This window comes from Rhipicephalus sanguineus, chromosome 5, assembly GCF_013339695.2.
Source record: "Rhipicephalus sanguineus isolate Rsan-2018 chromosome 5, BIME_Rsan_1.4, whole genome shotgun sequence".
NCBI lineage: Eukaryota > Metazoa > Arthropoda > Arachnida > Ixodida > Ixodidae > Rhipicephalus > Rhipicephalus sanguineus.
In genome coordinates, this window is record NC_051180.1 from 87,685,645 (window position 1) to 87,702,060 (window position 16,416).

The window sequence follows — 16,416 nt, forward strand, 5'->3', positions numbered from 1 at the left end:
TGGAGCATGACACATGGAAGAATGAAGGGAAGGTATACTGCTTGCGGACACCAGCAGAGGCAAAACAGGGAGATCGTCGCTGATGACAGAGGCTCTCTCCTAATTGCATCATGTTAACAGGGCAGCCCAATTTGTTCTAACGCCTTTGCAAAACACTGTCTAGATGGCGCCTTAAAACTCCCGGCATGTGACAAAAACTTGCGATGGTATGATTTAAGAGTGATGTGCACCCTATGTAACGATACCTTCTCTCCGGCTGTGATGAACTTCACTGGGAAGAGTCGGGCACAATGATCAAAGACTCGACAGACTGAAAACGAGAGAGTAGAATACAGTGGTTGGAAGAATTGCTGGCTGGACACTTTTTCGTTTACCGAGACGATATGCTGTCCTTACCTCGTAGACTGGTATAGTTTTCAGCGACGACAGCTTGATCGTGTCCCACAGAATAACAACCTTGTCTCTGCTTGAGCTGTAGGCACAAGTTATATATACACATTGGTTAAAATGTGTAACTATACACAATGATGATTACAATCGTTACAATGTGTAACTGTAGGAGCATGACAGAAGTAAATGGCCATAAAAATCAAGTACCGTATTTACTCGATCTAACGCGCACCTTTTTTCCGGAAAAATGAGTCCAAAAATCGCATGCGCGTTAGAATCGAGTACCGAAAAAAAAAAAGAAACTCGATTATCGTATTGCCATCGACATTTCAAAATGCCGCCTCCTATGCGCCTTGGTCATTTCTGCCATTTTTTCAGTTCGTACGTGTGCTGAGGAGATTGTCATCCCGTTCTGGCGTTCCTCATCGAGTTCATGCATCGCGGCATGGAATGCCGACTCACAAATACTCGAGTGTACATCATGAGGCATTTAAAAGTATAGTTATTGCATGTGCAGTGAGACGGACGGAAATCGGGCCGCATCGCGGTCGTTCGGATATAGTTCGAAGTTCCCGAAACGTGCGTGCGAGACTGGCGCAAACAGAAGCAGAAGTTTTTTACAGCAAAGCTTCACGAAAAGGTTTCAGTGGACCAAGCAGGCCGGTTTCCCGAAATCGAAGAATATTGACAGCGACAAGGAGTTGTCCGACAGCGACGAGGACTGATCCATTACGCGACTCGTATCGCCGCCGTAGTGGTGACAGTTTTAGCGGCAAGGCCCGCTTTTTGACTTTGTGTTTTACTTTTTTGAAACTTCAGTTCTTTAAAACCCAAATACTTGTTCTTCTGAATGTGCGAAGTTTGACTCCTACGGACTTTTTTTGTTCTTTTCTCTCACGAAAAATGGGTGCGCGTTACAAACCTTGGTCGCGGAAAACGGGTGCGCGTTACAATCGAGGGCGCGGTAGAATCGAGTAATACGGTACAACGAAATGGCAGACTGTCATATGTGAAGTAAAAAACACTGCCACCTATTCTAGTCAAGATTTACTAAAAAATATGGTGACACATTACAATTAGAAGTTACAAATCTGTATGAATACAGTAACAATCAATGCATGTGCATAGATGGAAGAAAAATAAGAAAACGAAAGAGGCCCCATAGCTACGTTTGAATATGACCTCACAGCCATGGTCAATGCATGAGATTACGTGCAGCGACTAAGAAATAGGCATATTGCACTAAGATGAAGAGTGGTATAACGTATGAACAATATATTTAAATGTGACATCTCACTGTGATACGGTAGAAGAGTGGGCTTTTGTTCAATTTAAAACCACTGCGATGCTGTAGTTCATGAAAACATGGTATGAATGGCATAATTTTTAGCGAGATAATGTTCTCAGTAAGGTTTTAAACTGCTCTTACCTGAGCAGTCTACTTCCTCCTTCTAGAAACTGCAGGTCGGTGACAACTGAGAAATGACCCTCGAGGGAGCCCACGAGAGTGCTTTTGGACAAGTCCCAGACATGAATGTGATAGTCGTCAGCTGCTCCAAACAGCCGGCCCACTTGAGCATCAGGTGGAATCGAACGACGCTGCACAGTCACACAACAGGAAATCATTTCCTTCTTCATCATCGAGGGCTAGTATCATACTTAATTATAACATGCACCAGATTTTCAGGGCCAGATGTGAAAAAAAGGACGCTATTGAGTGTGAAATACACCCCAACTTTTGTGCCTCAAGATTACATATATGCAACATCCTTGATCGTTTGTCCCCATTTCTTCATTGTAAAAGAGAACACTGACAACTTGTCACAGGCTCCGACAGCATCAATAATAGCTGTCACAGTGGTATCAACAGTTCAAAACACTGAAGTTAGGGTGGTGTATCAAATAGAACTGCATTTATTAAGATCGCCAGTCTGTCTGGCTAGTTGGTCTACCATCTTCACCATACCATAGTTTAATGATGAATTCATTAATCCTCGTGCACATCGTTTGAAGGCTTTTAAATTAAAACTTTCAGGACACAAAGCTCCCAGAGCTCCCACAAATGCAGTAACGAGTGCATTGAATTAGGAAAACCTTTAATGGCAATGATGGTAGCTTGTCATTATCACAGTACTGTGTTCATATTTAAAATTCACACAAAACCATGTTTAGAAAAGTTCCTGAGGAGCAAAGGCGCACAATAAGATTAAATACATTAATTTCTCTGGCAAGCAAAAAACTTTGCTTAAGACCTGCGAAAGCTTTAAACTACGATAGATTAGCAACAACTAGGGCTCCATGTTTTCGGATTTGTGACAATTTGGATTTATCTGATAAACTCCGATTTTAATGGCGAATATGACCCTGTTTCATGCTTTATGGAAGGGCTTGTTTATGAAAGGGCTTTATTGAAAGGTCACGAGAACCGCTCAACAACTAACGCAGATCTCCTTGGATACTACGGTGCTGCAGCTGAAAAGTGGATACAGATACAGTAAAACCTCGGTGATACGAATTTCGCGGGGTTACCAAAAATATTCATATCATCCGAAATTCGTATCACCAGAAAACATGAAAAATAGTATGCGACAAAGAAAGTTGGCATACGTTTTGATTCAGTGTTTCCTAGGGCCGCAGCGATGTCATGAACAGCTCTGAATGATTGCCAGTAAAGCTTTTAGAAGTCAGCGATCATACTTGTACTCGTAAATATACGCTGCATGCATGCGTGTGTAATTAATGAACCAGACCAGATGTGTTAATTGTGCCACGTGACCGCTAGTAGCCCCTTCCTAATCTTACGACGCTTTCCTGCATGACACCAGAGTACTGCAGCGAAAGTGTCTTAAGAAGCGCTTTGCACACGACAGAGGCCAAGCTCCTTCGCCCAGACCATCCGCTTCGCCTCTTGGGGTCTTCGTCCACCTTTATGGGACTTCATGACGTACCCACAGCCTAAGTTTCAGTCTCGTTTCATATACTAGATCGGAGAGCAGCTTTTACCTGCAGCTATCCTTCATCAAATGTATTGATGAGAAATACATTATTATCATTATTATTATTATTATTATTATTATTATTATTATTATATTATTATTATTATTATTGCGGGGACATGGCTTGCATCCACGTGGCAGGCACGTGTTACTGCTGCCTCGAGCATAGGAACAAGCGTCAGCGCGTCGGAAAAAAAAAAGCGCGACGTCAATGTCATCTGTAATCTAAACGCGAAGGCGCCTACAGGCCTCTAACATTCGCGCACACTGTCTGGGAGCCAACGAGGCACCGTTGATGGTCGCGCAGCACGCATACCCACGCCCACGCGTGGCTGCCACGTCTTCTGCAACAGCGCGGGCAGCACCTGTTCGTACCTGTGAACTAGCGTACGTTCGTATCAAACATCGCGGGGTGCAAATCGGTTCGCAGCAACCGTACTCCAATACATTGCAGGCTAATGGGCCTTGGCCGGGACCACAGAAAAATTCGTATGACCCCGAAATTCGTACGAGCTCTGAACGTATCACCGAGGTTTTACTGTAGTTGAGAGGAACCATTGCAATGCACCAGTGGCGTAGCCAGGAATTTTGTTCGGGGGGGGGGGAGGCTCACAATGCAGCGCGACCTCCTCACTGAATTTTCGAACGACTAAGTATATGAATAACATGTATTGCCAGTGACAATTTGTATTAGATGCTGCAAATCACTCCTTGAATGCTGCGCACTGTCAAGACGAGTAAGAAATGTGTTTTTTTCATAAAAATATTAGGTTGGCATGCCCGCGAATCTTTCCAGGAATAACTGTCTTCGATCTTTTCAAATTTTTATTTTTTGTGTGTAAGAGGTACGGCAATTATCACGTAAACTTTGGAACTGCGTCACTTTTAAACTGAAGAAGCGCCTGATAACAAAAAAAAAATGAAGTCCACAAAATAACCAGGCCACTTCAGAACGCTGCTTCGCATGCGAGCGGATTGTGGCAACACAGATCTAAATTAGCATTTAGATTAGATAGCAATTAGATTGTTTACACAAAATGTTCATCTTTTTGCACAAATGATGCGGCCAGGGAAAAACAAGAATGGGAAAGTACACCTCGAATACGGGCAAAACATAAGTCACCAGAAACATTGTGCAGTATGCTTACACAAAACAACACAAATGTACATTTAAATATGAAATCAATATGGAACTAAGCAATGATCACTATACATAATGCCCAAAATAATGCAAAAGAACATGCTGCACAATCACAGAAACTGATATGTCCTTGGGCCAAGCTGCTGTCTCGGACGCACCATGTGGACAGAACTATAAAGGAAGAGCGCAGAAATAACGAAAGAAACTATTTCAAACCTGTTTTAAAAGTGCGAACCACTATTGTGCACTCAATATAAAAAAGAGGGTTGTCGCTTCTAGTTCAAAAAGCAATGAAGAAGAAAAACGACAAATGAAAGTAACAAACAATACTGCTAGTACGGCTTCCCAATAGCTGTATTTGTTTGGTAACACCGCGTATGCTGACCTCTCAGTGAACAAGGTGAAGTTGTCGATTGGCTGTTAATGTCCACCTGATGCCCGTATCCGTATGTTTATATTCGGTCACGGTGTTAACTGCTAAAAGGTACAAAATCCTCACGGCTTTAAAAGATGGTGAACAATAATATTGCGTTAGAATTACGACTCATTGACCTGAACTCTGGAACAGCAGTGTCTTTTCCTTTCGTCTGCGCTTATTTTTGTCCTGCTCGGTATCAAAGGACAAAGTTGACCCAGCGAGGAAGCTTAGCGAAGCGGTCAATGACTTCCGACACGCTGATATCGACATTTCTGTGGGCGTACAGAGGTGCCTGGCCAACCATGCGTTCCTCAGACATCGTAGACCTCTTGCTTGAAAACGTTCTCTCTGCGCTGGCAGTGGTCACTGGAAGGGTGACTAGAATCTGGAGTAGCTTATACACATTCGGATAGAACCTGCTGTCGCATTGAGAGAGGGCATCGGTCCCTGTACTGGGGCGCTGGTTTGCTGCTTTGTTCGCGCACTTTGTCCACCATAGTCGCAGTTCTCCCAAAGCAGCCCTCGTTTCGACGTAATGCGCAAAAACGGTCGGGAGATTTTCTGCTCCTTTCTTCCGATCATCTTGCATTGGTGGTATTGCGGATGGTACAATTACTGAAAAGTCCTTTAGATGTGCCCTGTGCTTTTCGAACCGTTGGTTTAACTGGGCTAGTATGTGGTCCATGAACGGAATGAACAGGGTTCTGCGAAAATATTTTTCCGTGCTTTCAAATGTATTGCTCCCAAGGTTTTGCTTCCGGACACCGGCTTGACGGCTGGTGATCTCCACAGTCAGTTTTTCTGCCAATGCCTGCACTTGCACAAATATTTTTGAGAAAAAAGTATTCGCGTTCTTCGGTCATTTTCAACTGTCTGCTGTACCGCTTCTCTGTCTTCAATGGCAGCGCTCATATTGATACTCCTCGTCTGCAGCAGCTTTGACAGTGGCAAAGTCAGTGCTAACACGTGTTCCGCCACATGCAGGCTTACAAGGAACGCTGGTGACAAGAGTGCCAACATTAGACTGTTTGCCTGCCCTGGACTTTCGCCATTTCTGTTAAATTTAATCTCCTCTAGTGCTGCGATCCAAAGAGGCTCACAAATGAAAGCACTGCATCGTGCTTCTCGACCCAGCTCGTTTCGCATAGTCCCAGAAGGTGCTGCCTTGTAGACTCAGGACAGCTCAAACTTATCATTTTTTGCAAAACCTGTGAGTGGCTAGAAGACTTACGGAAAAAGTCTGATGTCACCTTTAGAGTCCCAAAACAGTTTCGGATATCTGTGGTGGAGCATACCGCACACAGAACTAAATTGAGGGAGTGACTGGCGCAGTGAGTGTAGACTGCGGCTGGATATTTCTCACGAACAGCAGCTTGACCATCATTAATTTTGCCGTCCATTGAGCTTGCACCATCGTAGCCTTGACCAAGGAGATGCTGCATGTTAATTCCCATGTCTACAAGGAACCTTATGATGGTGTCGGCGAGGGCCCGGCCACTTTGGTCATGAATTGGCACAAAGCCTAAGAACACTTCTTCGATTTCGTTCGCATCCTTATTAGGTACCTTGCACAAACAGTAAGCTGCTCGATACCAGCAATATCGGTTGTTTCAACGGCAAGTACGGAAAAGCAGCCTGCAGCATTTACTTTTGCGACTAGGCTTTCCTTGATGATTGCAGCAGAGATTTCTATAATCTGGTTTTGTACATCTGGACTTAAATACAAGCCATTATTTGGGCAACTTTCCAAATGCTAATTTAGATCTGTGTCGCCACAATCCGCTCGCATGCGAAGCAGCGTTCTGAAGTGGCCTGTATTTGTAGAGGAGGCAGTGCTTTCTATAATCCATTGGACCACTGTCTCTATGGCCACGGAGAGCCAGACCTTGCCGCCCGCAAAAGAGAACTGTCTCAACAATAGGCTGTAACTTCCTTCGGTTCTCTCTTATTTGAATTTGCCTGCCATGGTCCAGTTGATCAACAATACTGGGCACACATCCTGAGAAGGTTTGAAGAAAATTATCGGCTACCAGCTGAGCGTTAGTGTGATATTTAGTGGCTTCATGTGCACCGAAGGCTTCGAGGGCGTGCTTCCACTTTTGAAATTGCTTGGATACGAGGGCCCCAGTGCGCGCATGTTGGCCCTTGCCAACCTCACTTCTGCTAAAAAGGACACACACTCGACAAAACGCACCCTCTTGAAGCGCTGAGTAGCTAGGCCATCGGTACCTGTCCAGCCAAGCCACCTGAAACCATCGTTACTGCTTCAAATGGTTCATAGACTTAAGCATGTAGCCTGGCGGAGGAATCCAAGAAGACGTTAGCAGTTGATGTTTTTTCTGATCATCCACTTTTGAGTCATCTGTGTAGAGCCCCATATCAAACTTGCTTTTGCTAACATTTTGAGTGTCTGAAAAAGATAAATAGATAAAAGATAAGCCCAATAAATCCCACCCCCCCGGGTGATGTCCCTGGTCGGTGGTGTATGAGAGCACGAAAAATTTCGGGGGGGGCTGAAGCCCCATAAGCCCCCCTCCCCCCTAGCTACGCCCCTGCAATGCACTCCATTACACCGGTGAATCGTTTTGGTACAATTGTTCCAATTGTGAATCCAAACGTGAAGCGTGAGCTAGGCCCCATGTTCAAAAACTATGCGCCCATTTTTACGTTAGTGTTTCTTGAAAATGACAATATCAGCCAGCTCACGAGTTATTTTTCGAACTATAGAGCTATGAAATCAGTAACAATGCTGAACCATTGTCGTTTTGAAGACTTCACACTGTCCGGTGGGCAGTGCTTCCTTGCTGCGCACTGAGTCTTGTGGCTCTCTCTCTCTGTTTCTAGCGCAAACGTTGAAAGGGCGTTTCCAAGGCGTAGCATCATCAATCGAAAGAGGCGCACTTCTACTGGTGACAGCAATCTCATAAAGTATGCTTGTGTCTACTGTATTACAACAGCCTTTAAGGCTGTAATAGGCACAAACGCGGGTGTTTTGTACCCAAGTACTTGTGCTTGTATGTCTATGTGTTTGTGCACTCAAACCTTCCAGAGAACTAATATACGCTTCTTGTGTTCTGATGTTCTTGTGTTCAGATATCATTTCATCTGTTTTGGAGCATTGTGAATAATGCAAAATTAAACTCCAAATTTTGGAGAATTGGGGATTTATGAGAAATAAACTCAAATAAATGATGAATTTCCACCACCAGAAATAAACACCAAAAGCCCCCTCCGAATTTCAAGAAAAATAAACTCCAAAAACACGGAGCCCTAGCAATAACCCAAGAATACAAGTCGCATGAGAACAAACAAAGTGCATTTGTATTGTAATTCTTAAAACTGCACATTAGAGAGCATTTAGGCTGAGCAATCTGACTGACTACGTTTGAACAATACACTGCAATGCTGTCTTGTCAATAAGAGACTAACCAACATAAAAACACATTAACACTAGTTAAATATTGTGTGTTAACCTTGTGTGCTTTCCAGTATACACAGCTTATAAATGTTTGCATTGTTCATTAATTTGTATGGAATATTTGAAGGCTTAAATTGAATACAGCGAACATCCACCACCATACTAAATATATGTCAGAAATAGACTTCTTGAAATTGTTGACATGGAAGGAACACATACACAAAAAAAGTTAATCACTCCTACACATTACTCCATTTACAACTCTAAGAATCCATAATCTGTCCTTAGAACCATAAGGATTTCACGAAGTGTGCACATGTTAAAGGGGTCATGAACCACCCCTCAGCCTTGGTGAAAAAACACGTGCTCCAGAAAGCAGACACTCCTACAACAGCTTGAAGTCGTGCGCAGCAAGGAGAGCTTAGAAACAGAGTGCGAAGTTGCCTTTTTCTCAGGCACCCTACTTTCATACAGAGGCCGGTGCTCCCTCTCTTCGGAGCTGCTGGTGCCTGCTGTTTGTTGTCACACAGCAGATGGCATGCAATTGGGCAGTAGCCGAGACATAAACCAAGAGTGGTGTTTGGTCAGATGCGTTTCTTGCCACGGGTTGCCGCCACCATGCTCCATAGTCTGCTAACATTACACACTAGCCACACTAGCACGCAGGAATCACAACGGGAAAGAGGGATCGCATTTCATCAAGCTGCGCTCAAGGTCACGCCTCCGCTGACATCACTTCTTTCCCCCTTTGTCATCTCTCCCTGCGTAGCTTCCAGCACGCTTGTTGGGACAAAAGAGAGAAGCGCTAAAGCATGCGACAAATCCCTGTAACTCCACTGATTCTTGATGGATTCAAAAAACCTTTGTGGCAATCGATTTGGGAGATAATGAACTCTAACAATGAGGTTATTCAATAGTTACTACAAACAGTGGTTCAGGACCCTCTCAACATGCATCTTAACCAGCCAGAGTACATTGTTGATTCAATCATGCCTGTTAGACTGGGCAATCACCATACTTGTGAGACACCAACCTGAAAACACCCTGTGCTCCTCGTAGGTGGTGCGTGCAGTACTGCCGGATGATGTCCCACACCTTGACTGTGGAGTCGCATCCGCCGCTTGCAAGGAGCGTGCTCGTTGAGTCGAAGACCATGCATGATATGGGGCCTTGGTGAAATGACTGCCCAGGGAAGTAAAACAAGGGGGCGAGAGATATCATTGGTCTAACTCTTCATGTCCTCATTTTTAAAAAGAAGTATTAAGTAATTCTTATGCATGCGACACAAGCTGTGTTGCTAACAATCCCTTGACAAGTGCAATGCATTGTGAGGCAGTTTACAGCAAGCTTGCGTTCATAATGCCATCTATATTTTGCCAAGTGTTATTGCAATAAAGACTTCAGTTGCGACTCAGAACTTGTGGCGTCGACTCTTGTGTCCTCCAGTGTGTTTTTCACGTTGTACCCTTTGCCGTGAATGCAAAGGGTTCATATACAGCTTTTGACAGTTGTTTACCCACAGCTATTCACAAGAACTTACCTTCCAGGTCCTGGTCAGGACGTCCGCTTCTAGGTCCCATTGGCGAAGCAGCCCACTCCTTCCACTCACTGCCAGCGTGGTTTCATCTTGGCTTACGGTAAAGGTTGTCACATCCTCGTCGTCACCCTTTTTGAAATAAAGAAAGAAAGGCAACTGGTGAGCTCGGAAATCACTCGCGGTGCAACTTCGCCAATGAGAAGGAAAGCCATGAATGCTCGAGCAACAAAACACTGCACAAGTGTACTGTGCCTAAGTACTAGCTACAAAGCGAAGAAATCAACATGCAATCTTGGAAATCTTCTACCATCTTACCAAGTCAAAGGACTTCGACACTTTGCCATCTTCGACGTTGAGCACCTTGACACTGGAACCGTGTTGGCAGTAGAGGTAACCACCTTTTCCGGGCCACTACGCGAAATAAATGCATCAATAATCAAAGCAAGTGTTCGATACAGGGCGTCAATTGTACTAATATGAAGGACAGCAAACAATTTTTCGCTGCTTGCACGCGTCGATTTGAAATAAGCTTGCATGCAATACTAAAGGAAACAGCGCAGCATTTACCCAGTTTATTAGGATGGCTGTTTCGACTGGTTTAAACTCCCTATAAATTGGGCTGCGAAAACTGTCATGTAGCAACAGAATGAAGCGAACTCTCGGAAATGGACGATGTCATGATTAAAAGGTTAATACAGCACGCGATACATACGGGACAACTAAAAACAAGGAAAACACGCGCTAACTTACAACTTACATACCAGGAGAAAAGAATTTCTACACCCTACGGCGTACGTTTCACGCTTACGCGAAAAAACACCTATGTCGCAAAGTGTTTCTTTATGGTAAGTGTTGATATGACGTGAGCTGGATGTTTTCGTTGTCCAGCTGCGACATGTGAAAACGCGCGTTTATTCGCAGCTCAGACAAGTAAACAGTACTTACCTCAACAAATCGCCCAGTATAGAAGGCGTCGTACTTGGCCTGAACCTTGTAGCTAGGAATTATAAGATAAACAATAAGATTAGCCACAACGACCAAGGTTGAAACCATGCGTGTTGTGACCGTTTCGCTAGCAAGCACAAGAAATACGGACTGCCAGCAACCTTCTCTCGTAAATAGCCGCTTCAAACTTAGCTGTGGTTGCTAAATCGACAATCTTACCTTTCTTTCAATTCAGACCTCGACATTGTAGCAAAGAGACCACGCTAATCACCGTTTAAAACTTAGTCGCTGATGCGGCCCATGCTTCGCTCAGCGTGTTTGTGGAAGCGGCCATCTTGCCTAACGTGATGTCCATTGCGATACCCCGAGCTAGCCAAATTAACTGAAACCGCAAACACAAAAATAAACCAAATTTCTACAATGTTAAAATTTTTCCAACAAAACTTTTGCTACAAAATCAAAATTTTGAATTATACGAATCAAACTTAGTTGCCTTATAAAGCTTGTACCTTTTTTTTTTTTTTTTTTTTTTTTTTATTTGCGACATAGACTTGCCCTTAAGGCATAATATTTGTTTTGTATATTTGTGTTAAATGTGCGCCGTTAGGCCGGTGTTGTGTATGAAGTGAAGAAGTGTCTTGTGGAATGTGTTGTCATGTATCCATCGGTCATAACTGTTTGTGTCACTGTAGCGAAGACCAGCTTGTAGGAGATGACGGGAGCGTTCCGACTGTAATCCTTGGCATGTCCATATAAGGTGGTATGCATCTGCTTGTATCACCGGAACAGAACAGTACGGGCATGTAGAACCAACTGGTAAATGCGACCAGTTCCATGTTGAAATAACAGCCGGTGTAAGGGCCACCCCTGCCCGAAGCCTCCTAAGCACAACTTCCTCCGCCCTAGTAAGGTGAAGGGGGAGAGAGCAGACACACGGTGGGATAAGAGCGCGTGTATCCTGCCGGAGAACATTTTTACGGGCACGGAGAGTATTTAGGGGTTGAGGTGGAAGGGGAATAGATGGGAGGTCTGTATTAGGAGGGCAGTGTGCCTGTTGGTCAGCAGCAATATTGTGAGGGTTCGCAGCATGGCCTTGAATCCAGTGTACCCTGATGCAAGTGGCTGTATTGCGGTTCATCTTATGTATTGCCTCGCAGATTTCCATCACCTTGTGAACTTTCTTGAGTTCCTGGATAGCCGCTAAAGAATCGGTGAATACGTCAAGTTGCTGAATTGTAGACAGCTTAGAGGTGACATCCCGCACTGCGTCATGAATGGCTTGAAGTTCCATTACAAGAGGACTGGCTTCCGTAGATAGATAATGCTGGTGACCACTAATGAAATTATGCGTGGTGCTTAGGAATGATGTCCTTCCGCCGTCTTGTAGGATGGCAGCATCTGTATAGACTTTGCAGATGTTAGCGCATGGTGCATCGATGATAGAGCGTTCGTCAATAATGCCTGATGTATCGCTGCGCCGTAACTTGGTTGTCTTATTAGATGTGATGGTGGTGAATTCCCAGGGAGGCATTGTATCGGACTGATTGTCAATACGAGACCCGCGTTGAAAGTGAGCATGCAATGCAGCAACAACCGGAACAAGTTGCTTTTTTATTTCACGCGCTTTTTCCCTTTGCGAAATTAGCTCTGCAATGGTGTTAAGCTGGGCGTGCTCCTGTAAAGTTGGTATTGGGGTGATGCGGGGTAACGCTGTTATTGTGCGCATGGCATCACGGTTAATGGTCTCAACTGTGCCAGCTGTGCCAAAGTTAAACGTTGAAATTGTGCCTGGTATACAATTCTTGGATGTAGAACTGTGCGTACGAGCCGTCGAGCTACATCAGTACGAGCTCCAGCTGCTTTTGATGCAATTCGGCGAATCAGATGAAGCGCTTTTGTGGAACTCTGCCTGACTTTTCGGAGCCAGTGCGCACCACTGCCGGACCGGTGAATGTCAAGACCCAGTATGCGGACTTCCGAAGCCTCAGGAATTGTCACTGTACCAAGTGTAAATGTAAAGGGGCACTGCGTGATCTTTCTGCGTCCTGCCTTGTTAGCCACCACAACATAGCTTGATTTCTGAGCGGAAATGTCCAACCCTGCGTTCCGAGTGTAGTTATCAAGTACATCAAGGGCTTGTTGAAGCTGTTGAGCTTGTCTTGAGACGTCTTTATGCACAGACCACAAAGTCACATCATCAGCATATATTAGAAACTTCACGTCTGGAATCCGGTGTAGTTGCCAAGCTAGAGGTATTAGCGCAACGTTGAACAGAAGAGGAGCCAAAACGGAACCTTGTGGGACACCTCTGTTGGACGTGAAGCAACCTTCTGGCTTTCCATCTACTCTTATAGCAAATGTGCGGTTGTGAAGAAAAGAGTAAATAAATCTTACGACCCGCGGCGGAAGCTTCAACACATCCTACTTGTTGTACTTAATCTCTGAGGCTATGTTTAATGGGCGAATGCGTGAAGAAGCGTGCATCTTTTTTTTCGTTACAGCGCGCTGCACTACTCCCATCCTTGCGAACAGCCGTAGTTAGCATTGTTACCGTGTGGTTATCTGCAGCTGGCAAAGAAATAACAAGTACAAAATTGCCCTGCTCCGAAAGTCTTGCAGAGTCACATGGCTGAAAAGCGACCGCGTGTCTAATATCTTTATCAGCTTGAGTGCGACAATTGTGTTGTTTAAACTGTGCCAGTCAGCGAAGTAATTTCATCTGTGCCATCGAGTTCTTGACGCCTTGGCTTCAACCTGAGTTTCGAATATAAGCCGCACAATTATGCTGGGTGTTTCTCTTGGTAAAGCCTGGAACTCATGGGCCCTTGCCAATGATTTATATTTACACCCTATTAAGTAGCACTACCCTCAAACCTAGAACGTTCGTGACTATACCGGTGGTCAATCGCTGGCCAAAGGCTCAAAGCCGACCGCACGAAGTAATTAATAAGCTAAGCCACCCTAACTAAGCCGCGCAAGGCTTGAAACAGCAAAACTGGACGATTATAAAGACTAATGTGGTTGCTTCTAGGCAGTTTCTAGGCCTTTGCTAGGTGATGCAGGTTGTTTCTAGGTTGCTTCTAGGTCATTGCTAGGCTTTAGCTAGCTGATGCTAGATTGTTTCTACGTTGATTCTCAGGCCAGAGAAGTTAGAGTTAAACCACAGACAGTCACAGACACGACACGGATTTCCAAACTGCAGAGACAGGACCTCGAGCTGAAACGAAGCGTTCGCACTTCTCGTACATCTATGGGCACGTCGTCGTTGGTGTACGCCTTCTGTCGCTTCGGGGTCTTCTCGCAGCCACTAGGCGATGCAGATTGTTTCTTCTATGTCATTGCTAAGCTTCAACTAGGTGATGCTTCTACGCTGATTCTCAGCGCGGAGAGGTTCGAATTAAACCACAGACGTACGTCACAGACAAGACACGAATATCCAAACTGCAGAGGCAGAACCTCGCGCTTAAACCAAGGGTTCGCACTTCGCATAGGTCTACGGGCACGTAGTCGTTGGCGTAAGCCTTCTATTGCTTCACGGTCTTGTCGCAGCCGCCGTTGCCTTTCCCGTTCCCTAGTATTCTCTTGTACGTACTCGGGATGTCCGGCTCGCCGCCGTCGCTTCGCAGCCATTTGTTGGGCCAACTGTTGCCTTCTTCATTTTTAATGGACCAGTGGTGAGTAGTAGGATTAACCCAATTTCTGTGGCACATACCTATTTACGATGATGATAGTTTATTGCTTCGCCGGACAAGGAGTGATTCGCTAAACAGCTTCGCTGTTAAAGACGAACCTGGCTCTCATGGACAGAGTCGCACAATTAATGGGGTTGGCGTTCCAAATACACAATTTACGTGAGAGACGCGCAGAGTAGCACAAGACCGGCTGGAGCATAGTAGCATATAAATGCAGTTCATTAGACTTTGACCATCATCAAGTGCATGGACCAAGGCGTTCTAACACCGCCTGCCAATGCAATGCTGCGGCCGCTAGCGAGTGAATCGAACTTACAACCATGCGTTCTGAGCAAAAGCGCACCATGTGTACACCATGAGTAATTAGCTGGAATTCACTGATAATTATTGTTCTGTCCTCCATATGTTTTTTCCGCTCAATGAAAATAAATTTCGCGTATTCTGTTTTGTTTCAACGACTGTGGATTGCCTTTCTGCGGGGCGTTGATCAACACCTGGTGGCCGTAGAAGTGCGCACAGTGGAGGGGGAGGCAGATGGAGGCAGCTGCCCCCCCCCCCCCCAAATACGTCGTTATTGCACTGCGTTCTGATCGTAAGGGCTTCAGTGGGGAGGGTGCGGGGGGAGGGGGGGGGGGCATGGTGAAACTTGACCAACTTCCTCCCGCTTCGTCTCCTTGAAAGTGCTTCGGAAAAAAAAAACACTATATGAATTTCATGTAATGGGATGAGTCTCCTTAACGCATGTAATACTGCGTGGCAGAAGCGTAGAATCGCGCGAGCCGACAAAACATGTGAATTGCGCAACTAGTGGGTGTTATAAAGGCACACCCATTACAAAGCGCTTAGATATATTTAATCATCATCAGCGGCAAAAACATCAACAAAGTGAGCAGCTGCGTAGGTTCGCGCGTTGCCTTACGGACGCGTAGTGGGCCCTTCGTTGATTCGCAAAAGGAAGAATTATGGCGCAGTGGGCACTGCGCAACTGTACTTGCAGTAGGCATTGTAGGATAGTTTGAAACGGCCAATGTTACGCACACAGACGTTCGTTTCCTTGCGGCAGGGTAGAGGCATGCACCGAGAACCGAAGCCAGGCCAGCATTTGAGAAGGCGATGCGCACGGGGCCTGGCTACGCTATCGCGTTCTACTCTTGAAGGCGAAGCTCAAGCGTCCTCCAAGTTTGTTAATCGTTCTCTGGCATTTCCCCATGATTTATCCGGTGTCTTTCGAGTAGCAGGCCGACCTCTCAGCTTTTCTGCCACAATAAACATTTCTCTCTCTCTCTCTGTTCCATTTTCATCGTTTTAAAATTCAAGTACGAAAAATGCGAGCTTAGCAAATAGAGTTGTACATTTGCGAGCTCTCCTTCGATTTCTTGTTACTAATATAACCTTGTTTACTTCCAGTTATTAACTTTTATTCCTTTTCGCATTGACGACTGCTTTTTGAATCATCACTTGTATTCTGGTTTAGTCACAGCACTCGACATAACCTGCTTCCTCGATATCTGAAGTGATGAAAAATCCTTGCGACACAGACTTGCAGACTAGGCCGCAAGTTGCAGCCTTCCAGAGAAGCCCGCTTGTAGAAACGTTGGTGCCAGCGACATCTCGTGTCCTAAGGATTTTTCATCGCTTCAAGATTCCATCTTCCCTTGAACTACTACCTTATTTTCTCAATCCTTATCACTTACAATGGGGTAAACTATTTTTTTTTAAGCAGCCTCATCACCACACTCATCACCGAATTCACAAACCCCTCGCGAAGCTACCTATCGCGGTAGGACAAGGCGAACTATTATTCCACAAACGTCCCGAGGTCAATACGCCTAACGTAACTGCGCAAAAATTATATATTATTTCATGATGTGCGCAGCGA

At 45.0% G+C, this 16,416-nt stretch overlaps 1 protein-coding gene and 1 long non-coding RNA gene across 2 annotated transcripts; both read right to left on the reverse strand.

Moving 5' to 3' along the window:
* Positions 1-273: 273 nt before the first annotated feature.
* LOC125758552 (uncharacterized) lies at positions 274-1,979 on the reverse strand. The gene is made up of 3 exons (XR_007416213.1): positions 1,820-1,979; positions 397-472; positions 274-310 (listed from the first exon to the last, which is right to left on the reverse strand). It is a non-coding gene; the product is annotated as an uncharacterized LOC125758552 (long non-coding RNA).
* Positions 1,980-9,359: 7,380 nt separating this feature from the next.
* On the reverse strand, positions 9,360-11,191 carry LOC119392901 (transducin beta-like protein 3). Its single transcript, XM_037659823.2, has 5 exons — positions 11,065-11,191; positions 10,846-10,897; positions 10,216-10,311; positions 9,904-10,029; positions 9,360-9,545 (listed from the first exon to the last, which is right to left on the reverse strand). The coding sequence occupies exons 1-5, from the start codon at positions 11,088-11,090 to the stop codon at positions 9,360-9,362; spliced, it is 486 nt and encodes a 161-aa protein (XP_037515751.2). The 5' UTR covers positions 11,091-11,191.
* Between the last annotated feature and the right edge of the window lie 5,225 nt (positions 11,192-16,416).